The sequence below is a fragment of the Erythrolamprus reginae genome, chromosome 2 (genome assembly GCF_031021105.1).
Source record: "Erythrolamprus reginae isolate rEryReg1 chromosome 2, rEryReg1.hap1, whole genome shotgun sequence".
Taxonomy (NCBI): Eukaryota; Metazoa; Chordata; class Lepidosauria; order Squamata; family Dipsadidae; genus Erythrolamprus; species Erythrolamprus reginae.
The window spans coordinates 225318296-225337901 of NC_091951.1; the positions used below are offsets into that span (position 1 = coordinate 225318296).

General features: G+C 40.6%; 1 protein-coding gene across 1 annotated transcript in view; it reads left to right on the top strand.

Moving 5' to 3' along the window:
• The window catches only part of LOC139162081 (transient receptor potential cation channel subfamily V member 6-like), a 44535-nt gene that overhangs the window by 10335 nt on the left and 14594 nt on the right, over positions 1–19606 (top strand). The window contains exons 2-9 of the mRNA XM_070742105.1: positions 3097–3194; positions 4186–4308; positions 5637–5777; positions 6917–7015; positions 7453–7628; positions 8945–9091; positions 18295–18507; positions 19192–19278. Coding sequence (XP_070598206.1) covers positions 3097–3194; positions 4186–4308; positions 5637–5777; positions 6917–7015; positions 7453–7628; positions 8945–9091; positions 18295–18507; positions 19192–19278 — 1084 coding nt within the window. The remainder of the gene's footprint in view (positions 1–3096; positions 3195–4185; positions 4309–5636; positions 5778–6916; positions 7016–7452; positions 7629–8944; positions 9092–18294; positions 18508–19191; positions 19279–19606) is intronic.

Sequence of the window (19606 nt, forward strand, 5' to 3'; positions counted from 1 at the left end):
GGTGCATATTACAAAGCAGCTTCCTACTGTGTCAACTCAAAGGATTTGGTTTTACAAATTTCTGAAACAAAAGACAGATAAAATAGGCCCAAATGCAGCAATCTCCACCCCATGTCCAGTCAACGAAGCAGTGAAAGTGATGTGTCGGTGCCTGGAGGCTCTTAGGTTCTAGATGGGTGTCAACAGACTCAAACTCAACCCTGATAAGACGGAGTGGCTGTGGGTTTTGCCTCCCAAGGACAATTCCATCTGTCCGTCCATTACCCTTGGGGGGGATTATTGACCCCCTCAGAGAGGGTCCACAACTTGGGCGTCCTTCTCAATCCACAGCTTACATTAGAGAATCATCTTTCAGCTGTGGCGAGGGGGGCGTTTGCCCAGGTTCGCCTGGTGCACCAGTTGTGGCCCTATCTGGACCGGGGTTCACTATTCACAATCACTCATGCCCTCATCACCTTGAGGCTCGACTACTGTAATGCTCTCTACATGGGGCTACCTCTGAAGACTGTTCGGAAACTTCAGATCATGCAGAATGCAGCTGCGAGAGCAATCATGGGCTTCCCCAGGTATGCCCATGTTACACCAACACTCTAGTCCGCTTTGGTTGCCGATCGGTTTCCGGTCACAATTCATAGTGTTGGTTATGACCTATAAAGTCCTTCATGGCATCGGACCAGAATATCTCCGGGACCGCCTTCTGACGCACGAATCCCAGCGACCAGTTAGTTCCCACAGAGTTGGCCTTCTTTGGGTCCCGTTGATGAAACAATGTCATCTGGTGGGACCCAGGGAAAGAGCCCTCTCTGTGGCACCCCCGACCCTCTGGAATCACCTCCCCCCTCCTTCCCTTTTGCAAACTCCTCAAAACTAATCTTTGGTCTGCCTCCGCTTTATGCATGGTCTGTATGAGATGTATGATTGTTTTTATATTGTTTTAGTATTGGATTTGTATTGTTTTTGTTGTGAGCAGCTCCGAGTACTCGGAGAGGGGCGGCATACAAAGGTAATAAATAAATAATAAATACATAAACTTTGGATAAAACTGGCCTCTGAGGTCCATCAGATGATAATCTTGCCCAAATAGAACCTGTATTTGACTCTGTGAGGTCTAGTTGGATGGGAGAGGAATGTCAAATAAGGACATGACACAGAATCTCACAGCACCTTGAGTGTAACCAATTAGTAACCAATGGAGCTCCAAAACTACTGGAACCATTTAATTATTTGGGGGCATACCTACCACTGCCTGCCTGGGCCACCACAGCAGCTTTTGGTTGACATAAAGAAGAGAAGAAAAAAATGGAAGGCGCATGGATAGCAAGAAGGACAAATAGGAGACATAAATAAGCAATGAGATAGAGAAGAGAGATGGTCTACATGAATTGGGTATTGAGGCTGTAGCGGGTGCAACCCAGGCCCTGGCCCAGAAAATATTAGATGCACAACCTGGAGAAGGTGGAGATTATTTACTATTATTTCCTTTTCATATCTAACTTTACGAATTAGAATACATTTGGATACATTTGAATGAAAATAATAACATTGCTTCAGTTCTCACCACTTGCCAAGCGTTGAGCTGAGAGCTGTTGTCTATGGGAGGGGGGGGGTGTTCCTTCTCGCTTTTGACCTTAAGGGATTGATCCATGAAATTTATTCTGGCTCTGTGTGAGTGTGGCAGCCTGGCCTTGATAGCATTTATCTAATGTAGCCGCTTGCTCTCTCTTTCATCATCCCTGTCTCTGGAGCTGTTATGCTCATGTGTCTAACGGCCAGGGAATCTCTGTTCTGTTGCCACTCAGCTAGGGCATGACAGCCTGGACTTGAGCTTTAGCCACAGAAGCTATCTCGCTTGTGCTGCTGGCTTGTCACTGCCCTCCAGCATAGGGGTCTTGGCCCCTCAGACCGGCATTTGCTACTCTTTATCGGATGTATTCTGACTTGTTGGCCTCGCCAGTAGCATTATTATTATTATTATTATTATTATTATTATTATTATTAATTAGATTTGTATGCCGCCCCTCTCATGCATAGTAGACGTTGGGCTTTGTGCCTTAATCATCGGCTGAAGCATACAAAAAAGACAGCAGCCATTTTGAAATGGCCATACTGGTGAATGGCAGCCATCTTCATTCCACTCTGTGATGCAATGGCCATCTTGTGAGTGATGATCATTTTGAGTGTGGCATGGGCGACGATTCCATTGAGGCCCATTTCTATGAGGCGGTGGACGTCTCTTCCTGAGAAGGCCATTTGTGGTGTCCATTTTGAGTGGGGCAAAGGCCTATTGTCAACCAAGGCCATTTGGGGGCAGAAATTGTGACCTGGGGTCTGCTTCAGCCTCCTGATGTGGGGCTTTGGGCGAAGGCTGAAGGGAAGTGCCACTGGTGGCAAAGAGCCAGAGGGCCTTGTTCCAGTGGGACAGCATCATGGCCTTGAACTGGCTGACCATCTCAGCCCACTGAGCCTCGAAGCAGTGCTACCTGGCTTTGCACTCCCAAAGATCTTCCATTTGCTTGGAAAGCCAATGCTCGTAGTTCTCAGTGAGATGCTTCTACTGAGCCGCCTTCTTGGTCAGATCCAATCTGAACTGAGCCAGCTGTTTTGCCAACTCTTTCTCATGCTAGCTGCTTAGCTCCAACAACTGCTTCCTTTTGGGGGCCTAAGGAGCCCGAACGAGCAGAAGAGGAGTGGGTGGGAGGGGTGAGCAGGGGCTGGTGAGGGATCCCTTGATGTGAGTGACATTGAGTTGCCTCGCCCACCCAGTCACATGACCACCTATCTACCCAGTGAGTCATTAGGTAGATCATATTAGTGGCCCGTGGGATTTATAATTATGAATTTAATGGTCCCTGAGGTCCGAAAGGTTGGTGAACCCTCCTGTAAAGCACTGTGTACATAAGTCCAAGTGCTGTTGATATCTTGATACTCTTAGTTTGATCACTAATTTTGCTTTTTTAATCAAGATTTTTCAAATATATAACAGTTCCTGGTCCTGCCTTTCCTATCTTTTCATTAAAATTTTGTTTGCTGTTGACAATCAAATTATTTTGATCCTCAAGAGTATTTTTTTTTCTTATTGAGCTTTTTTTTCTGCAGGATCTGGGAATCTCCTTTTCTCTTGGCTGCCAAGGAGAACAATGTTCAGGGTCTTAAGAAATTAATCCAAGATGGTTCTTGTGACATTTATCAAAAAGGTAATTAAACCTACTCTGAAGAGATAATTTTCTTGGACTATCAAATGCTGCACTAAAATTACAGGCCAGGCATTAATTTCCTCCACTCTTTGATCCTCTGCAGTACATATGTGCAGATGTACGGTATATAGAAATGTGTCTCTTTCACATAATGTTGTTACATGCTGGCTGGGAAGTTCTGGGTCTTGAAGTCTATAGGTCCTAAAGTTGCTGGGATTGAGAAACACTCCACTGGGGCAGGAGGGGGGGGGGTCCAAAACAACCATCGAGCAACAGTTTGGTACAATATTTTAAAACCAGGACATTTCTAGATTACTTGGAACAGTCCATTCCAAGGTTAGAATGTTCTATCACTTAACATTTTGCAACCCTTTAGTACAGTGTTTCCCAACCTAGGCAACTTGAAGATATTTGGACTTCAACTCCCAGAATTCCACAGCCAGCGAATGCTGGCTGGGGAATTCTGGGAGTTGAAGTCCAGATATCTTCAAGTTGCCTAGGTTGGGAAACACTGCTTTAGTACAAACCAAGACTAGTGAATACCAAGGTGCATGCTTGCTGCAATTGGATCAGAAGAGAAAAAGTTAAGATGGAAAAATGATGTACAATTCACAGCCAAACTACGGTGCCCTGACCTATAGTACATAGTGAGATGGGATAGTTCCCTCATCATCACAGAGCTCTATTTCTGTTTCGGTCCTCTTTGCAAAGCTCTAAATTTTATATTGAAATGTATCCATAAGTGAGGGAAGTGAAAATTTCTCTCTTTCCCTTTCATTTTAAAAAGACAGACAATGGATAATCCGTAACCCTCAATAAAGAACCTTTCATTCTGTAGTTGATCGATTCAACTGTTGCTGTTGATAACATGTTTTTTTAAATTATTATCTTTCATGTGTATGGGACAGATGTCTGAATCAACAGCCAAGTCTTGGTTGTAAACTCATTCTTAAGTGACCTTTTATTTTGTTTTTTTAATTTTTCTGTGCAGGAGCGATTGGGGAGACAGCTCTCCATATAGCCATCCTCTATGATTGTACAGAAGCTGCTGACTTTCTTCTGGAAGTTGCTCCAGAACTCATCAATGAGAAAATGACATCAGCACTTTATGAAGGTGATTGCTATTAAGGACCTGATCTAGTTTTTGTTTTTTTTAAAATATTTTAAATTTTATATCAATAGCAAATACATTTAGTTGTTGAGATCCTCCATACCTGAGCACGTTGCCCAAATGACAAATAATACAATAGCAGTAACACTTACCTATATACCAGTTCATAGTGCTTTAAAGACCCTTCTAAGTGGTTTACAAAGTAATTGTATTGCCTCAGCAATCTACGTCCTCATTTTACCAATTTTGCAAGGACTGTAGGCTGACTCAACCTTGACAATCGAACTACTGGCAGTCAGCTGGCAGCACAGTTAGCCTGCAATACTGCATTCTTATCACTATGCCACCACAGCAATGTCATGATATAAGCTCTGCTCTTTTACTCACATGATACAAAAATATGTTAGAAGTGGAGCGTATGATGCAAGGAGAGCTTATATCGTTTCTCTATGGAACATCATTTGCCCCAAGGTATGCTTGGCCCCCACTCTGTTGCTTTTCTGAAAGGCCATGAAGTCATGGTTTTGTTAGCAGGCCTTGGGACCACGAATGAGCATGGAGCCAATCCAATGGTTGATTTGACTCTGTTGCTACTGCCAAGGAGTGGGGAGCATTAATGGGTTTTTATATTGTGGATTTTTAATGTTGTAAACCACCTGAAATCATGTATGTGTGAGTTAGATGTAAATTTATTAAACAAAATTTAAAAATTGTTTAATACATAAACATTGTAATACATGATTTAACCCTTGATTTAACACTTGCTGTTGCTGCAAATATTCACGATCTCAACTCAGAAAACAAAATTAATGATATAATAGAAACAAAGTGTTCTGTGTATAGTAAGAATGGGAATTTTTATCTTTTTTACTGAACCGTTTACTCCCTGAAAAGCTACAGCATCAAAGCTGAAATTTGCTGCCAAATCTTATGTTTTGTAGCAAAGAGTAACCACATTAGGAAATGGATTTTCAGTGGGAAGATGGTAAAGAAAGGGAGTGCTTTAAAAGCCCTTCATTCTACCTACAGTCTCAGGTGCAGTGAACTTAAAAGATGTGGAATCATAATCATAGGATTCACAAATGTCATTAATGACATCTAGTATAACTGGAGCTTTGACTTTCATTTCGGTCTGAGTGTTTGAACTCTGTTTTGGATGTTGTAAGTTAGGAAGGTTTTGAAGAATATGACAGATGTTCTTTCCGAATTCCCTGTTGAAAAACAAATCTAAAATGGTGGTTTGGTTTCTTAGCATTCCCTAATTAGAAACAAGCCACTGTTGGGTAAAAAAAAAAGTCCTAATTTGAATTTTTAAAAAATATTAATTGCAGGACAAACAGCGCTCCACATTGCAGCAGTTAATCAAAATGTTCACTTAGTGAAATGTCTGCTGAAGAAGAGGGCTCACATTTCTACTCCACGAGCTACGGGATACTTCTTCCGGCGTAACTCCTCACATCGATCCTATTTTGGTATGATTCCTTTGGTTGATCCAGAGGACAAATAACTTGATTAGCAGAAGAAAGTCTGTGCTCTGCAGAGTTAGCTCTGCTCCTCAGAAGTTTTTTTCTACCCCTTCTGCTACTGCAGGATCTGTCACTTTAGTAAAGAAATCTTAGGCTGGTTTTATCTGCAAATGAGTAAACATAATGTGATGACTCAATATTTAATCATACAGGTAATTTTCAACTTAATGGCCAGTCATTTGATGACTGCTCAAAGTTATGACCGCCTTGGGAAAAAAGACCTGCAGTCACATGGTTGCATCTCAGGCAACCAGGTCTCATTTATGACAAGTTGTAATATTCAACCATCACCTGATCATTTTTGTGACCCTTTTTTCCATTTTCCATTATCCAATCTGTATTGGGTAAGCTGAATTTGGATTTACAGCCACATTATTTTAATGACCATAATGACTCGCTTTATGACTATCATAAACATGGTTGTAAAATTGAGCCTGGTCCCGTGGTGACTTGACTTACAGCCACAATATCTTATGACCAAGCTCAAATTTGGTCATAAGTTGAGGATAACATTTGAAATAATACCTTAAGTCCAACTACCATGAACCCTAAGGTTATTCTGAATCCAACACATTATTTTATTTAGATCATGTATGCAGAGGCATGGCTTTCCTAAATATGCAGCTGCTTTCATACTAAAAGCACAAAATAAAATAAAAATATTTAATGAAAACTGATTAATCAAGGTCAACTTATTCATTGATCCTCCAAGTCTAGACAACAGCCCCTGTCAATGAATGAATGAATGAATGAATGTAGGTTTTGCTTGTTAGTATGAGAGTAACTGATTTTAATAATAAATTGGGATTTTAGATTATTAGTTTTAGTTTAAATTGGATTTACGGTATTTTGTATTGTTTTTTATATGTTGTAAACTGCCCCAAGTCCCCGGAGAGAGGCGGCATATCAATCAATCAATCAATCAATCAAACAAACAAACAAACAAACAAACAAACAAACAAACAAACAAACAAGCATAAATGGAAACAGCTAAATAATGAGCCCTAATTATGAGTCTTAGAATATTTTATTTTATTACTGAAATTTCATTTTAATTTTGTTTTCCCTCACAAATTCTTCCACAGGGGAGCATGTTTTATCTTTTGCAGCCTCTGTGGGCAATGAGGAAATTGTTCGGCTATTAATTGAAAATGGAGCTGATATCAGAGCACAAGATTCTCTAGGTAAGATGCCCACTGTCAACTTGTAAAAAACATGGATTATTTGTGGGAGAAACAAGTAATTATACCTGGTTTGAATTTGGTAGTCCATTGAGTAATAAAACACTTGGTACTTATGTACACGCTTATATAATAGTGTTTCTATATTTGTAATAGTTATCTTTAATTCTTAGGATTGTTTTGGTTTTTTTCTTTTTCTCACTAATGCACATCAGTCAAATTGGACATATAATACTATATGTCTCATTTCTCAACATCACCAATGAATTTATCCCAATATATATCAAATTGGATATCTAAAAATGAAACTTGTGATCATGAAGAATTAATAACAAAATCTGAATAATACTTGTGGGACATTACTAAGCTGGATTAATTCAGTAAGAATTAACCAATTGTGCAGTTGTGTAAGAGCAGTTCTCACATTTTTTCATCTTCAGGAAACACCGTTCTTCACATTCTAGTTCTACAGCCAAACAAGATATTTGCATGCCAGATGTACAATCTCATTCTTTCCTATGACAAACAAGAAGGGAACTTGGAACCATTGGACTTGATTCCCAACAATGAAGGTCTTACTCCATTCAAACTGGCTGGAGTCGAGGGTAACACTGTGGTGAGCACATGGCCCAGTTGATCTTTATGGGAATATTTGGATGGGGGGAAGAATTTTAAGAATATAATTCGTTTTAATATCTTGTTTTGCCTCAGAAAAGATTCCTAAATGTTTATATTGGGCTCCTTGACATTAAATACTAATTAGACCGAAAGCCAGATTCAGAAGTTAAATCTTGGATTGTTATGAATTATTGTTTTGTGTGCTATAGCAAGCTCATAATTTAAATCCTCCATGTTCCTAGGGTATAAAATGAGACAGAATGACTGGCTCGGGGTCATACAGTTGACTTCATATCTAAAGTTAGACTTAGTTTTAATAGATCTAGAAAACAAGACTTGGTTTCTAGTTCTGTGCCTTTAATCAGGATCCTAATAAATTGGGATCCTGATGGATAAAGCTCTGGATTTATTATTATTTATTTATTTATTAGATTTGTATGCCACCTCTCTCCGTAGACTCGGGGCGGCTAACAACAGTAATAAACAGTATATAACAAATCTAATGTTTAAAATAATTAAAAACCCTTATTTAAAACCAAACATACACACAAATATACCATGCATAAATTGTATAGGCCTAGGGGGGGGAAAGGGTAGTTCAGTTCCCCCAAGCCTGACGACAGAGGTGGGTTTTAAGGAGCTTACGAAAGGCAAGGAGGGTGGGGGCAATTCTGATCTCCGGGGGGAGCTGCTTCAAGAGGGTCGGGGGCCACCAAAGAGAAGGCTCTTCCCCTGGGTCCCGCCAGATGACATTGTTTAGTTGACGGGACCCGGAGAAGACCGACTCTGTGGGACCTAGCTGGTCGCTGGGATTCGTGCGACAGAGGGTGGACCCGGATGTATTCTGGTCCGATGCCATGAAGGGCTTTATAGGTCATAACCAACACTTTGAATTGTGACCAGAAACTGATCAGCAACCAATGCAGACTGCGGAGTGTTGGTGTAACATGGGCATACCTGGGGGAGGCCATGATTGCTCTCGCAGCTGCATTCTGCAGGATCTGAAGTTTTCGAACACTTTTCAAAGGTAGCCCCATGTATAGAGCGATACAGTAGTCGAGCCTCGAGGTGATGAGGGCATGAGTGACTGTAAGCAGTGACTCCCGGTCCAAATAGGGCCACAACTGGTGCACCAGGCGAATCTGGGCAAACGCCCCTAAAAGTTTATAGCCCTTTGAATCACTCAGGCTGCATTTCAGAATGTCTGCACTTTCATGCAATTCCAACATGCAGAGTTGAATCTTTAATACATTCTAGTACTGAATCTTATCAGCAATTTAATATAAACAATCCTATGTTATTTTTCTTTTTCAGATGTTCCAGCATCTTTTGCAAAAGCGTAAACAAATAATGTGGTCTTTGGGACCTATTACCACTATTCTCTATGATCTTACAGAAATTGATTCCTGGGATGGAGACCAATCTTTTCTGGAACTTCTTGTATCAACAAAGAAAAGAGAGGTAATATGGAGCTCAAGATACTTTTAATCTTCTTAGAATGACGACTGCTTCTATTATTGAACAAGGAATTTGAAAGTTCTCCTAAATCACGGGTGTCAGACTCGTGGTGTCACATTGCCGCTATGCAGAGTTTTTCCCCTTTGCAGAACCGGGGTTGGGGGGCTGCATGTGACACACCTGACCTGCGGGCCACCAGTTTGACACCCCTGTCCTAATGTTCATGTACATTGCATTGTCTGTGACCTTTTTGTCCAGTTGATGAAGCAAAAGTTACTGAGATTCTGATAATAGAATTCACATCACAGACTTCAGAAATCAGATTAAGAGAACAGTCTTTCAATGCAGATTGTACAATTACTAATACAACAGGTGGACAATTTGACTGAATAAGCTAAATCTGAACTTGTTACACTTTTTTTCATTCAAATAAAGAAGTAGACTGCAGTTAAAATATTCGTAACATAGAACACTGATTTTAAAATTTGCTCCTTCTGTATTTACAGAATGTTATCTGATGTTTAAAAAAATAATAATTTAGAAAAAGCTCACTGTATGGTTTTTTGATTTGTACAAAGTTGATTTGTTGCATAGGCTTCTATTTGTTTTTATTTGTTTGTTTGTTTGTTTGTTTGTTTGTTTGTTCGTTCATTCATTCATTCATTCATTCATTCATTCATTCATTCATTCATTCATTTATTAGATTTGTATGCCGCCCCTCTCCATAGACTCGGGGCGGCTCACAACACAATAAAACAGTTCATGACAAATCTAATAATTTACAATTTAAAATATTTTAAAAACCCCATTATTAAGCAGACATATTTTAGTTTTCCAATTTTATTTTTTATTCATCTCTGAAAATGATCCCCAAAAGTTCAAAATTTCCTTCAAATACAATATAGTTAATTGGTTCATTTTGTTTATATAGCAGCTTTCTTCCTGGAGCTGAAGGTGATTTACACAATGTTTCCTCCTCGAGATTTTTTTCTCTCCAGAACAACCCTTTGATGTAGGTTGGGCTGAAAAATAAGGACTTGCCCAATGCACACAGTTCCCTAGCTCAATGTGGACTTGAACCTGTCTCTACCAACACTAGGTTCCAGAGTTCCATGACACTTGGATGCCTAGTATTCAGCAGGATTTATTTAAGGCCCAGGAACTAGGGGCCTAATGGAGTTAGTGTTACCATAAAGATTAATCTGGAACTCGTTCCATTATTTAGCCTTATTTGATTCCCCACCCAGTTTATTTCTTTCATGTGGTTAACTTCTCATTACATGCAGTTTACCTTTTGATCTTGTGCCAAAAAGCCTCTTGTGTTCCTCCACCTCCACCTGTGTCACTTTCCAAATTTGCATTGTACTTAAGGATGCAGGAGATGCAACTGTATGGTAAAGAATTTTAGTCTCTGAAATATAATTCCCAAATAGAAAAATCTTCACAAGTCTGTATGGAACTGTAGATGGGAGAGATTTATATCTTGCCCTTATTTTAAAGTTTGGTTGGAAATAACTTAAGCATTGTAGCGCCCTCTGTTTATTTTAAATCAAGGGCTGTAGCTCAGAGATAGATAATTTACTTTGAAGTCAAAAGTTCTTGGTGTTAATTCCTGGCATGATGGAGATACCAATGAAGATCAGGCTTTCTCAAATCTTAGTAAGCCGTTGTTAGTCAACTTTGCCACCTTGTAATTGTTCATTTCACCTCTGGTTGTAACTGACTAAACAGATCAATTGTCCTGGAAAGATAAATTGTTTTCCTACTAAGACCTTGTTAACCTTACTGGATTTTGCATGTTCTATCTGGCTGTCATCATGTTAAATGGGAGTATGGGAAGGGTTTTTTTTTTTACACAACTTATGGTCATCATTGACTTTACAACACCAATTGCCAACTTTACTTTTATGAAGATCATATATGACATTTGGCAGCTTTTGACTTCTTTGAACCTTAAACAATCAGAAGAAAAGAAGCTGCATTTAGTTAAAATCATACTCGCAGATGGCAGCACTCTAAGTAATGAGGGAATTCGCTTCTAATTTCTGCCCTCCATAATATACATATTTTATGCACTGGGGAATTATTCCACATCTTAAAGAAATTTTAATCTTTTCCCCCCTTTCTGTCAATTTCAGGTTTAGGACTGATCATTACAAATCCCTGATACATTGACGAGTGTAGCTCTACACTGGTTAGACTCATAGATTGCCATAAGCCTTGGTTTATTTCAACTCAGTTCCTTGGCATATGTGTGAAGTTAGCAGCATATTTAAAAAAAACATTTTAAAGGATGCAGGCAAATTTATTAATTTGTGTGTTTTAAATTGAATAAGTTCTATTTATAATAAGAATATAATATAGTAATATATTATATAATATTAGAATACGTACAACAGAATAAAAACAATACAAATTTTAAGTTTGACGTAAGAGAGTGAAAATTGGAAAAAAAGAAAAATATAGAAAAGAAGAAAAATAGAATAAATAGAAGTGGTTCCCAATCTTCTTAGCAGCAGTTAAAAGTACATTTGCATTTTATCATTTCTCTCTCTAAAGATACATCAAAGTTAATTCTAAAATTCTAATGCAGAAAAAAGGTGAATGTTCCAATTAGTTTAATATTAACTTCATACCAAATAGATGTTATATAAGGATTTATATGATTCACAAATAATTCTAAGTCATAATGTGACTTCCATCATCCATCCACTTAGCATTCTGATTATAACTGCGCATCACAACTAATCACATAATTTGTGATTTCAAACTGTGATTAGAAAATATATCTTCCATTAGGCTTTCTGATTCTGTTATTGGTCAGAGCAAAATATGGCTTTGCAGTTCAGGTTTCATTTCAAACCGTAATCAAATTTCATAGTCATGGGTAGGCATGATTCGTAATGTAAACAATTCCATATAAATAAATGATCGGCTAGTTTTCCTTCCTATTATAATAAAAATAATGTAATCATACTAAGTGATTGCAATATACAAATGTCAGACAATGGGCCCTACAATATTACCCATCTTGAAAGTTATATGAATTGAAATATTAAATAGATAGACATTTGAATGCAAAAAAAAAAAAAGAATAAATCCTGATTCAGAGACAAGCTCAGAGTGAGACTCAGAAAATAAATTATATCCAATCTTCCAAAAGAATCTTAAACCCCAGGTTTGTATCTCAAAAAGTTTGTATGACGAGGTATCACTGTACAATGGAACTTTTCTAGATACAAAACGGGTGTTCAAGGGTTTTTTGCCTCTTCTAATGAACCATTTTCCAATCTTGGCTCATTTGGCTTTTCTGGGTTGTGGGAGGGGGAGGGAGGGATCATATTAATTGCATCATATTAACACCTGAGAGGCAAAATAACCTGGCTGCTTGGAGAAGTTTATTCCCTCTCCCAGTGCCCATAGAAAAGAAATGCTCCCTTCGTGCTCCCTTCACTTTGGGCAGCCCAGAGCCAAGGGAGCGTTTTCCATTCTCTGGGCATTGGGGGAGGGAATAAGTCTTTCCCAGCGCCCAGGGAAATGAGCGTTTTCTGTTCTCTGGGCGCTGGGAGAGGGAATAATAACCTCATATTTAGATTTCTACATGTTGTGAGTCGCCCTGAGTCTCAGAAGAGTGGCATAGAAATTAATTAGTTAATTAATTAATTAATTAATTAATTCATTCATTCAACATGGAAGTCTGGAGGTGGAGTTTTGAGGACTTCCGTGTTTTTGCGATGCTGCAATTTTGCTGAGGCTCCTCTCGCTGGGAAACCCCACCTCTGGACTTCCGTTGCCACCGAAGCACCCATTTTTGCCCTGCAGCATCACAAAAACACAGAAGTCCGGAGGTGGGGTTTCCCATGGAGGGGAGCCTCAGGGTAATCCCAGCATCGGAAAAACGGGTGCTTCGGCTGGCAAAAGGAGTGAGTTTTGGGCTTGCACATATTAATCACATTTCCATTGATTCCTATGGTAAACATTGTTTCGTCTTACAAACTTTTCACCTTGCAAACCTCGTCCCGGAACCAAATAAGTTCGTAAGACGAGGTATCACTGTATTTGATTCTTTTTTTTAAAATCACCTTATTTATCATTGGCTAATCAATGCAACATATAGTCAAGCCTGACAAGTGAGGAATGTATAACAATTTGAGCTCTAGTAGGGACATACCTGCTGGAAAAATGAGAAATCTTTACAAATCAAATCATTTACATTACAAAAAAGTTGTCAGAGGTAACACCAATTTGCTGTATTGGTTATGTGACAAAGAGCTGTTCAGTTCATAAATATACTATACAGATTTTTGAGTTCTCACTATATGATAGGCAATTGAATTGACAGATCAATCTAATGCAAAGCTATTGATGGGTACATTCATTGGAAAACACTGATGATTGTCAGGACAGTAATATTTGGATAAACTGCAGGAGAGTTTGCTTTTAAAAAGACCTAATTTCATATTCATTTACAGAATAATATAATATGAATATGCTCTAAAGCAGTGATGGCCAACCTTTTTTTATTGGGTGCCGAAAGAGCATGTACGCGCACGCTATCGCACATGCACAAGTGCCCACACCCATTATTCAAAGCCTGGGGAGGGCGAAAACAGTCTTCCTTGCCCTCTGGAGACTTGAAATGGCCTGTTACCCAATTTCTGGTGGGTCCAGTAGGCTCGTGTTTCACCCTCCCCAGGCTCCAAAGCAGGGGTCCCCAAACTTTTTACACAGGGGGCCAGTTCACTGTCCCTCAGACTGTTGGAGGGCCGGACTATAAAAAAAACTATGAACAAATCCCTATGCACACTGCACATACCTTATTTTAATGTAAAAAACAAAATGGGAACGTACTATTTGGGGGGGGGAAAGAAGTCTGAGATTCATATATGTTTATGTTTTGTTTTTAATTTTCTTTTGTTAACATCTGATTGGTTATACAAGGTTTTCTTGGTTTATAGAAAAATATATAAAAATATTTATAGAAAAATATATAAAGAAAGAAGAAAGCACTTTGGCATAATGGTTAAGTTAGAAATATAATTGGTGTTGTACTTTTAGAAGGAACATTAAGGAGGGAATTTAATTAAAAGAAAAGTATGTACCTGGATCACAACATTAGAAAAAAAAACTTTTGCAACTTTTTTGATGATTGATATTAGTTACTGACAAAATACTGCATTTTATTCAGGGAAAATTAAATGGTACATTGTATTGTTTGAATGTATGTTGAGAGAATTTTTTTAAAAAATTTACACCGCCCCCCCCAAAAAGTCCTTCCTTCCTCCACCCCTCAATTCATTTCATTCTTCCTTCCTTCCTTCCTCCCTCCATTTCTTCTTCTTTCCCTCCCTCCCTCCTTCCCTCCTTTCCACTTCTCTCTTCCCTCTCCCCTTTTCTCCTTGTCTCATTTGTTTTGTTTCCCTCTCCCTCGTTCTTTCCCTCCATCATTTTCTCATTTTTCTCTTTCTCTCTCTCACATTCCCTCCCCCTCTCACTTGTTTTCTCTCCCTCTCTCTCATGCTTTCCTTCTCTCTCTCTCCTTTTCTTCTCTCTTCCTTCCTCTCTTCTTTTTTTTTCTGCCCTGCAACGCGCCGCGAGCCAGTCGGCTGCAAGCAGAAGCTCCAAGACAGTGGCACCAACGTCGGGTCGCAGTACATTGCTGGCGCTGCGCTGGGCATGGGCACGGACTGGCACTGGCTCACTGGCTGGGCCGGGACAGAGGTGCCAGCTCCATGCCCAGCGCAGCGCCAGCAATGTGCGGCGTCCTGCAACACATCAAGCTGCCGCCGGCGCCAGTGCCTTGCAGCCAACCGCCCCACCGCCACCCCACGCAACTGCTCAGTGCCCTCCCGCTCGACCCACGTTTGGCTGCGCCACCTTCGCGGCTTGCCCTGCTGCCCCGCGCCCGCCAGAGCTGCCCGGTGCAGACTAAGTGCGGGGCAGAGAAGGCGGCGGCGGTAGCTTCAGGCCCGCCCCCAAGCTGAGCTTCCTTTGGCTTTCTTCGAGGCAAAACTGCAAAGCTCACCTGCCGCCTCGAAGGAAGCCAAAGGAAGCTCAGCTCAACGAGGACCGGGTGTTGGTCCCTTGAAGCTGCAGCCGCCGCCGCCCACCAAGGAGATCCCTTCGCCCGAACGGAGGCGGCGGCGGCGAGCTCAAGGAACCAAGAGCCGGTCTTTCTCCGCGCTGAATTGTTGCAGCTTCTGAGGCCGCCTCCGCCTCCAGGCGAAGGGATCTCCTCGGTGGGCGGCCTCGGTCCGAAAAGGACCGGCTGTTGGTCCCTTGGCGGAGGCAGAGGCGGCCTCAGAGGCAATTGTTGCAGCCTCTGAGGCCGCCTCTGCCTCCGCCAAGGGGCCAACAGCCGGTCCTTTTCGGACCGAGGCCGCCCACCGAGGAGATCCCTTCGCCTGGAGGCGGAGGCGGCCTCAGAAGCTGCAACAATTCAGCGCGGAGAAAGACCGGCTCTTGGTTCCTTGAGCTCGCCGCCGCTGCCTCCGTTCGTTTTTTTTTGCGGTTTTTTTGCACCGGTGAGGGAGAGAGAGAGCGGGAGAGTGCTGCTTTTTTGCTTCTTCGCTGCCCGCGGGGAGCCTGGAAGCCCTGCAAGAGCGTCTGGAGGGGGCAGTAAACAAGACCGGCGGTGGCGGGCTCAAGGGACCAAGAGCCGGTCTTGTTTACTGCCCCCTCCAGACGCTCTTGCAGGGCTTCCAGGCTCCCCGCGGGCAGCGAAGAAGCAAAAAAGCAGCACTCTCCCGCTCTCTCTCTCCCTCTCTTTCTTGCGTTATTTCTCTCACACTCCCTTTCTATGTCTCCCTCTTTCTCTCTCTCTCTCTCTCCCTCTCCGCAGCAGACCCCCCCACACGCCAAAAGTGCCCAAGCGCGCGCAAACCTCACCGGTGCAAAAAAAAAAAAAAGCAAAAAAGCGGCACTGGAGGGACAAAGACGGTCTGCAGCTGAGCGTCTGGAGGAGGAGGAGGCGGAAAGCCAGGGGGCGGGGAGGAAAGCAATTGGCCAATTTCTTTCTCAGAGGAACTGTTGCTGCTCTGCCATAGGGTGCTTTCCTCCCCGCCCTCCTGGCTTTCCTCTTCCTTGCCGCCACCAGACGCTCGGCAGCAGAGTGGAGAGGACATTCGGAACTTAGTATATTATAGATGGTAAAATCTCGTACGCTGCCACGGGCCGGGTAAATGACCTCAGCGGGCCGCATCCGGCCCGCGGGCCGTAGTTTGGGGACCGCTGCTCCAAAGGCTTAAAAATGTTAGAAAAGCCCTCTGCCATCCCCCCAGAGGCTCTCTGGAAGCCAAAAATGCTTTCCCAGAGCTTCTGTGCGAGGCAAAAATTAGCTGACCAGCACACACATGCACTTTGGAGCTGACTTAGGGCAACAGCTCATGTGCCAATAGATATGGCTCTGCATGCCACCTGTGGCACCCATGCCATAGGTTTGCCATCACTGGTCTAGAGGCTACTTTAAATTCCAAAGACATACTTTTTAAAGTTATGGATCATTTTCTAGCATATACTGACATAGTATATTGTCTAAATACTAATGTGCAGGACTTTGCAAAATATATTATGAAATATAGTGCTATATATATATAGTATGTCACAGAAGTGAGTACAGCCCCTCACATTTTGTAAATGTTTAAATATATCTTTTCATGTGACAGTACTGAAGAATAATTCAGCTTGTATAACAGTTTAAATGTGCTCTCCCCTCAAAATAACACAAGCTATTAATGTCTAAATTGCTGGCGACAAAAGTGAGTACATCCCCTAAGTGATAATGTCCAAATGGGGCCTAAAGTGTCAATATTTTGTGTGGCTACCATTATTTTCCCGCACTGCTTTAAAAACCCCTTGGGCATAGAGTTCACCAGAACTTCATAAGTTGCCACTGGAATCCTCTTCTACTCCTCCATGATAACGTCATGGAGCTGGTGGGTGTTAGAGACCTTACGCACCTCCGCCTTCCATTTCAGGATGCCCCACAGATGCTCAATAGGGGTTTAGGTCAGTAGACACGCTTAGCCAGTCCATCATCTTTATCCTCAGTTTCTTTAGCAAGGCAATGGTCATTTTGGAGATGTGTTTGGAGTCATTATCATGTTGGAATACTGCCTTGTGGCCCAGTCTCTAAAGGGAGGGGGTCATGCTCTGCTTCAGTATGACACAGTACATGTTGGCATTCATGGTTCCCTCAATGAACTGTAGCTCCCTAGTGCTGGCAACACTCATGCAGCCCCAGACCGTGACATTCCCACCACCATACTTGACTGTAGGCAAGACACACTTGTCTTTGTACTCCTCACCTGGTTGCCACCACACACACTTGACACCATGTGAACCAAATAAATTTATCTTGGTCTCATCGGACCACAGGACTTGGTCCCAGGAATCCATGTCCTGAATCTGCTTGTCTGCAGCAAACCCTTTGTGTGGTTTCTTGTGCATCATCTTTAGAAGAGGCTTCCTTCTGGGATGACAGCCCTGTAGACCAATTTGATGTAGCCTATGGTCTGACCCCCATCCCCATCCCTTCAACTTCTGCAGCAATGCTGGTAGAACTTATACATCTCATGTCCAGCCAACCTCTGGATATGATGCTGAGCACGAGCACTCAACTTCTTTGGTTGTCCATGCAGGCGTAGTGAATAGTTTGACAGTGTTGAGGGAAATATTTGCTTAGCAGAATGATGGCTTTCAGGGAAAAATGTTATTGTATCTAGTTGTTCTGATATACAGATATAGTATCGTTTTGAGGATAGCAGTTGAAACAATTTATATCCAGGATGTGAGAGGTCTGTAAATATTTTCACAGCATTCTTTTTGACTCATGAAGTATACAATGTTAGGCAGGTTGGTAGCAATTGTTTTTTCTGCAGTTCTGATTGTCCTCTGAAGTTTTGTCTGTCTTGTTTGGTTGCAGAAGCAAACTAGAAAGTTAATATAATAATGTAATGTAATGTAATATAATATAATATAATATATTATTATTATTATTTATTAGATTTGTATGCCGCCCCTCTCCGTAGACTATAATATAATTAATACAATACAATTAATATAATATAATTAATATAATATAATATAGTATAATATAGTATAATATAGTATAATATAGTATATTATAGTATGTATTATGTATAATAATATAATATTCAACTTTTAGAGTTAATTCCCAGGGGGTTTTTCCTTCTTCTTCTTTTCAGGCTCGCCGTATCCTAGATATTACTCCTGTGAAGGAACTTGTGAATCTAAAATGGAACACATATGGGCGGCCTTATTTCTATTTCCTGGCTCTGTTTTATGTCCTCTATATGATTTGCTTCACCATGTGCTGCGTTTATAGACCACTGAAAAATCGCTCAGATAATCAAACGGACGAGCGGGATAACACCGTCCTTGTGCAGAAAACATTGCAGGTATATTGGTGTATAATTACAGGTTTCTCTGTGAACCTAGGCAAATTGTAAAATAACTGTTTTCAAAATGCAGCGCAGAATATTTATTTATTTAATTTATTTATTTATTGAATTGGATTTATATTCATATTTATATGAATAATTGATAAATGTTAAACAAAATGTTAAACTTTGCAAAAAATTCTTTTTAAAAAAAAGTTCCAAGAGGTTGTGATGAAAAAGGTTGCCCCAATTGTGAGAACAGCTTAAGGATCAGAAGAAGAAAAATCATTGAATTTGCCAGCTCTGGCTTTCACTAGCCTTTCTTGAGTGTGTCATTCTCATAATTTCTTAATATTCAACTTTACCTCTTCAGTCTGTAAATTTAAATTAACATTTATTTACAACACTCCCTACTATAAAAGCAAGATAGCAAAGAAATATTCTACTATTGTTCTTTCACTGGCCTACAGTATTTGGTTTCTATGTTTAGGAAATATTTTGGGGTGGGGTAATGCATTATACTTGTGAAAGGTCTTCTTTTGGTTCACCTTTCCAATAACTGTTTCATTATCAAATCAGTGCAGCCGAAAGATAAATAATTAAATTAAACTACGCTAAATAAATTAAATGTCTTGATGACACCAGTTCCAGATTTTTCAGATCTCTATCATCTCCTTAATTAATGTACTTTCCTGTTTATAGGAATCATATCTGACATATGAGGATCAACTCAGGCTTGTGGGAGAGTTAATTACAGTGATAGGAGCCATGGCAATTTTACTTTTGGAGGTAAGGACAAAAGAATAAAGTTTTAATAAACTGATCTACATTGAAGTATATCAATATCAAATCTATCTGCCAATGGAGAGATACTGTATACCTAAGCAATCATGAAGCTACATATGCTACCTGTACTTCTGAATTTCCTGTTGGGTCGTATTCAGAGTTAATTTTTGTTTGTACCAATAGTTCCACTTTTTCCAATAATTTGGAAAAAGTAATTACAGGTGAGCTGATTGTGAATGAATGTAGCCAGCAATTGTTAGCAAGATCTGCATATACTGTAATAAAATAATTGATATTACAATTTGAATTCATTTTTTAAAAATCACTGGCT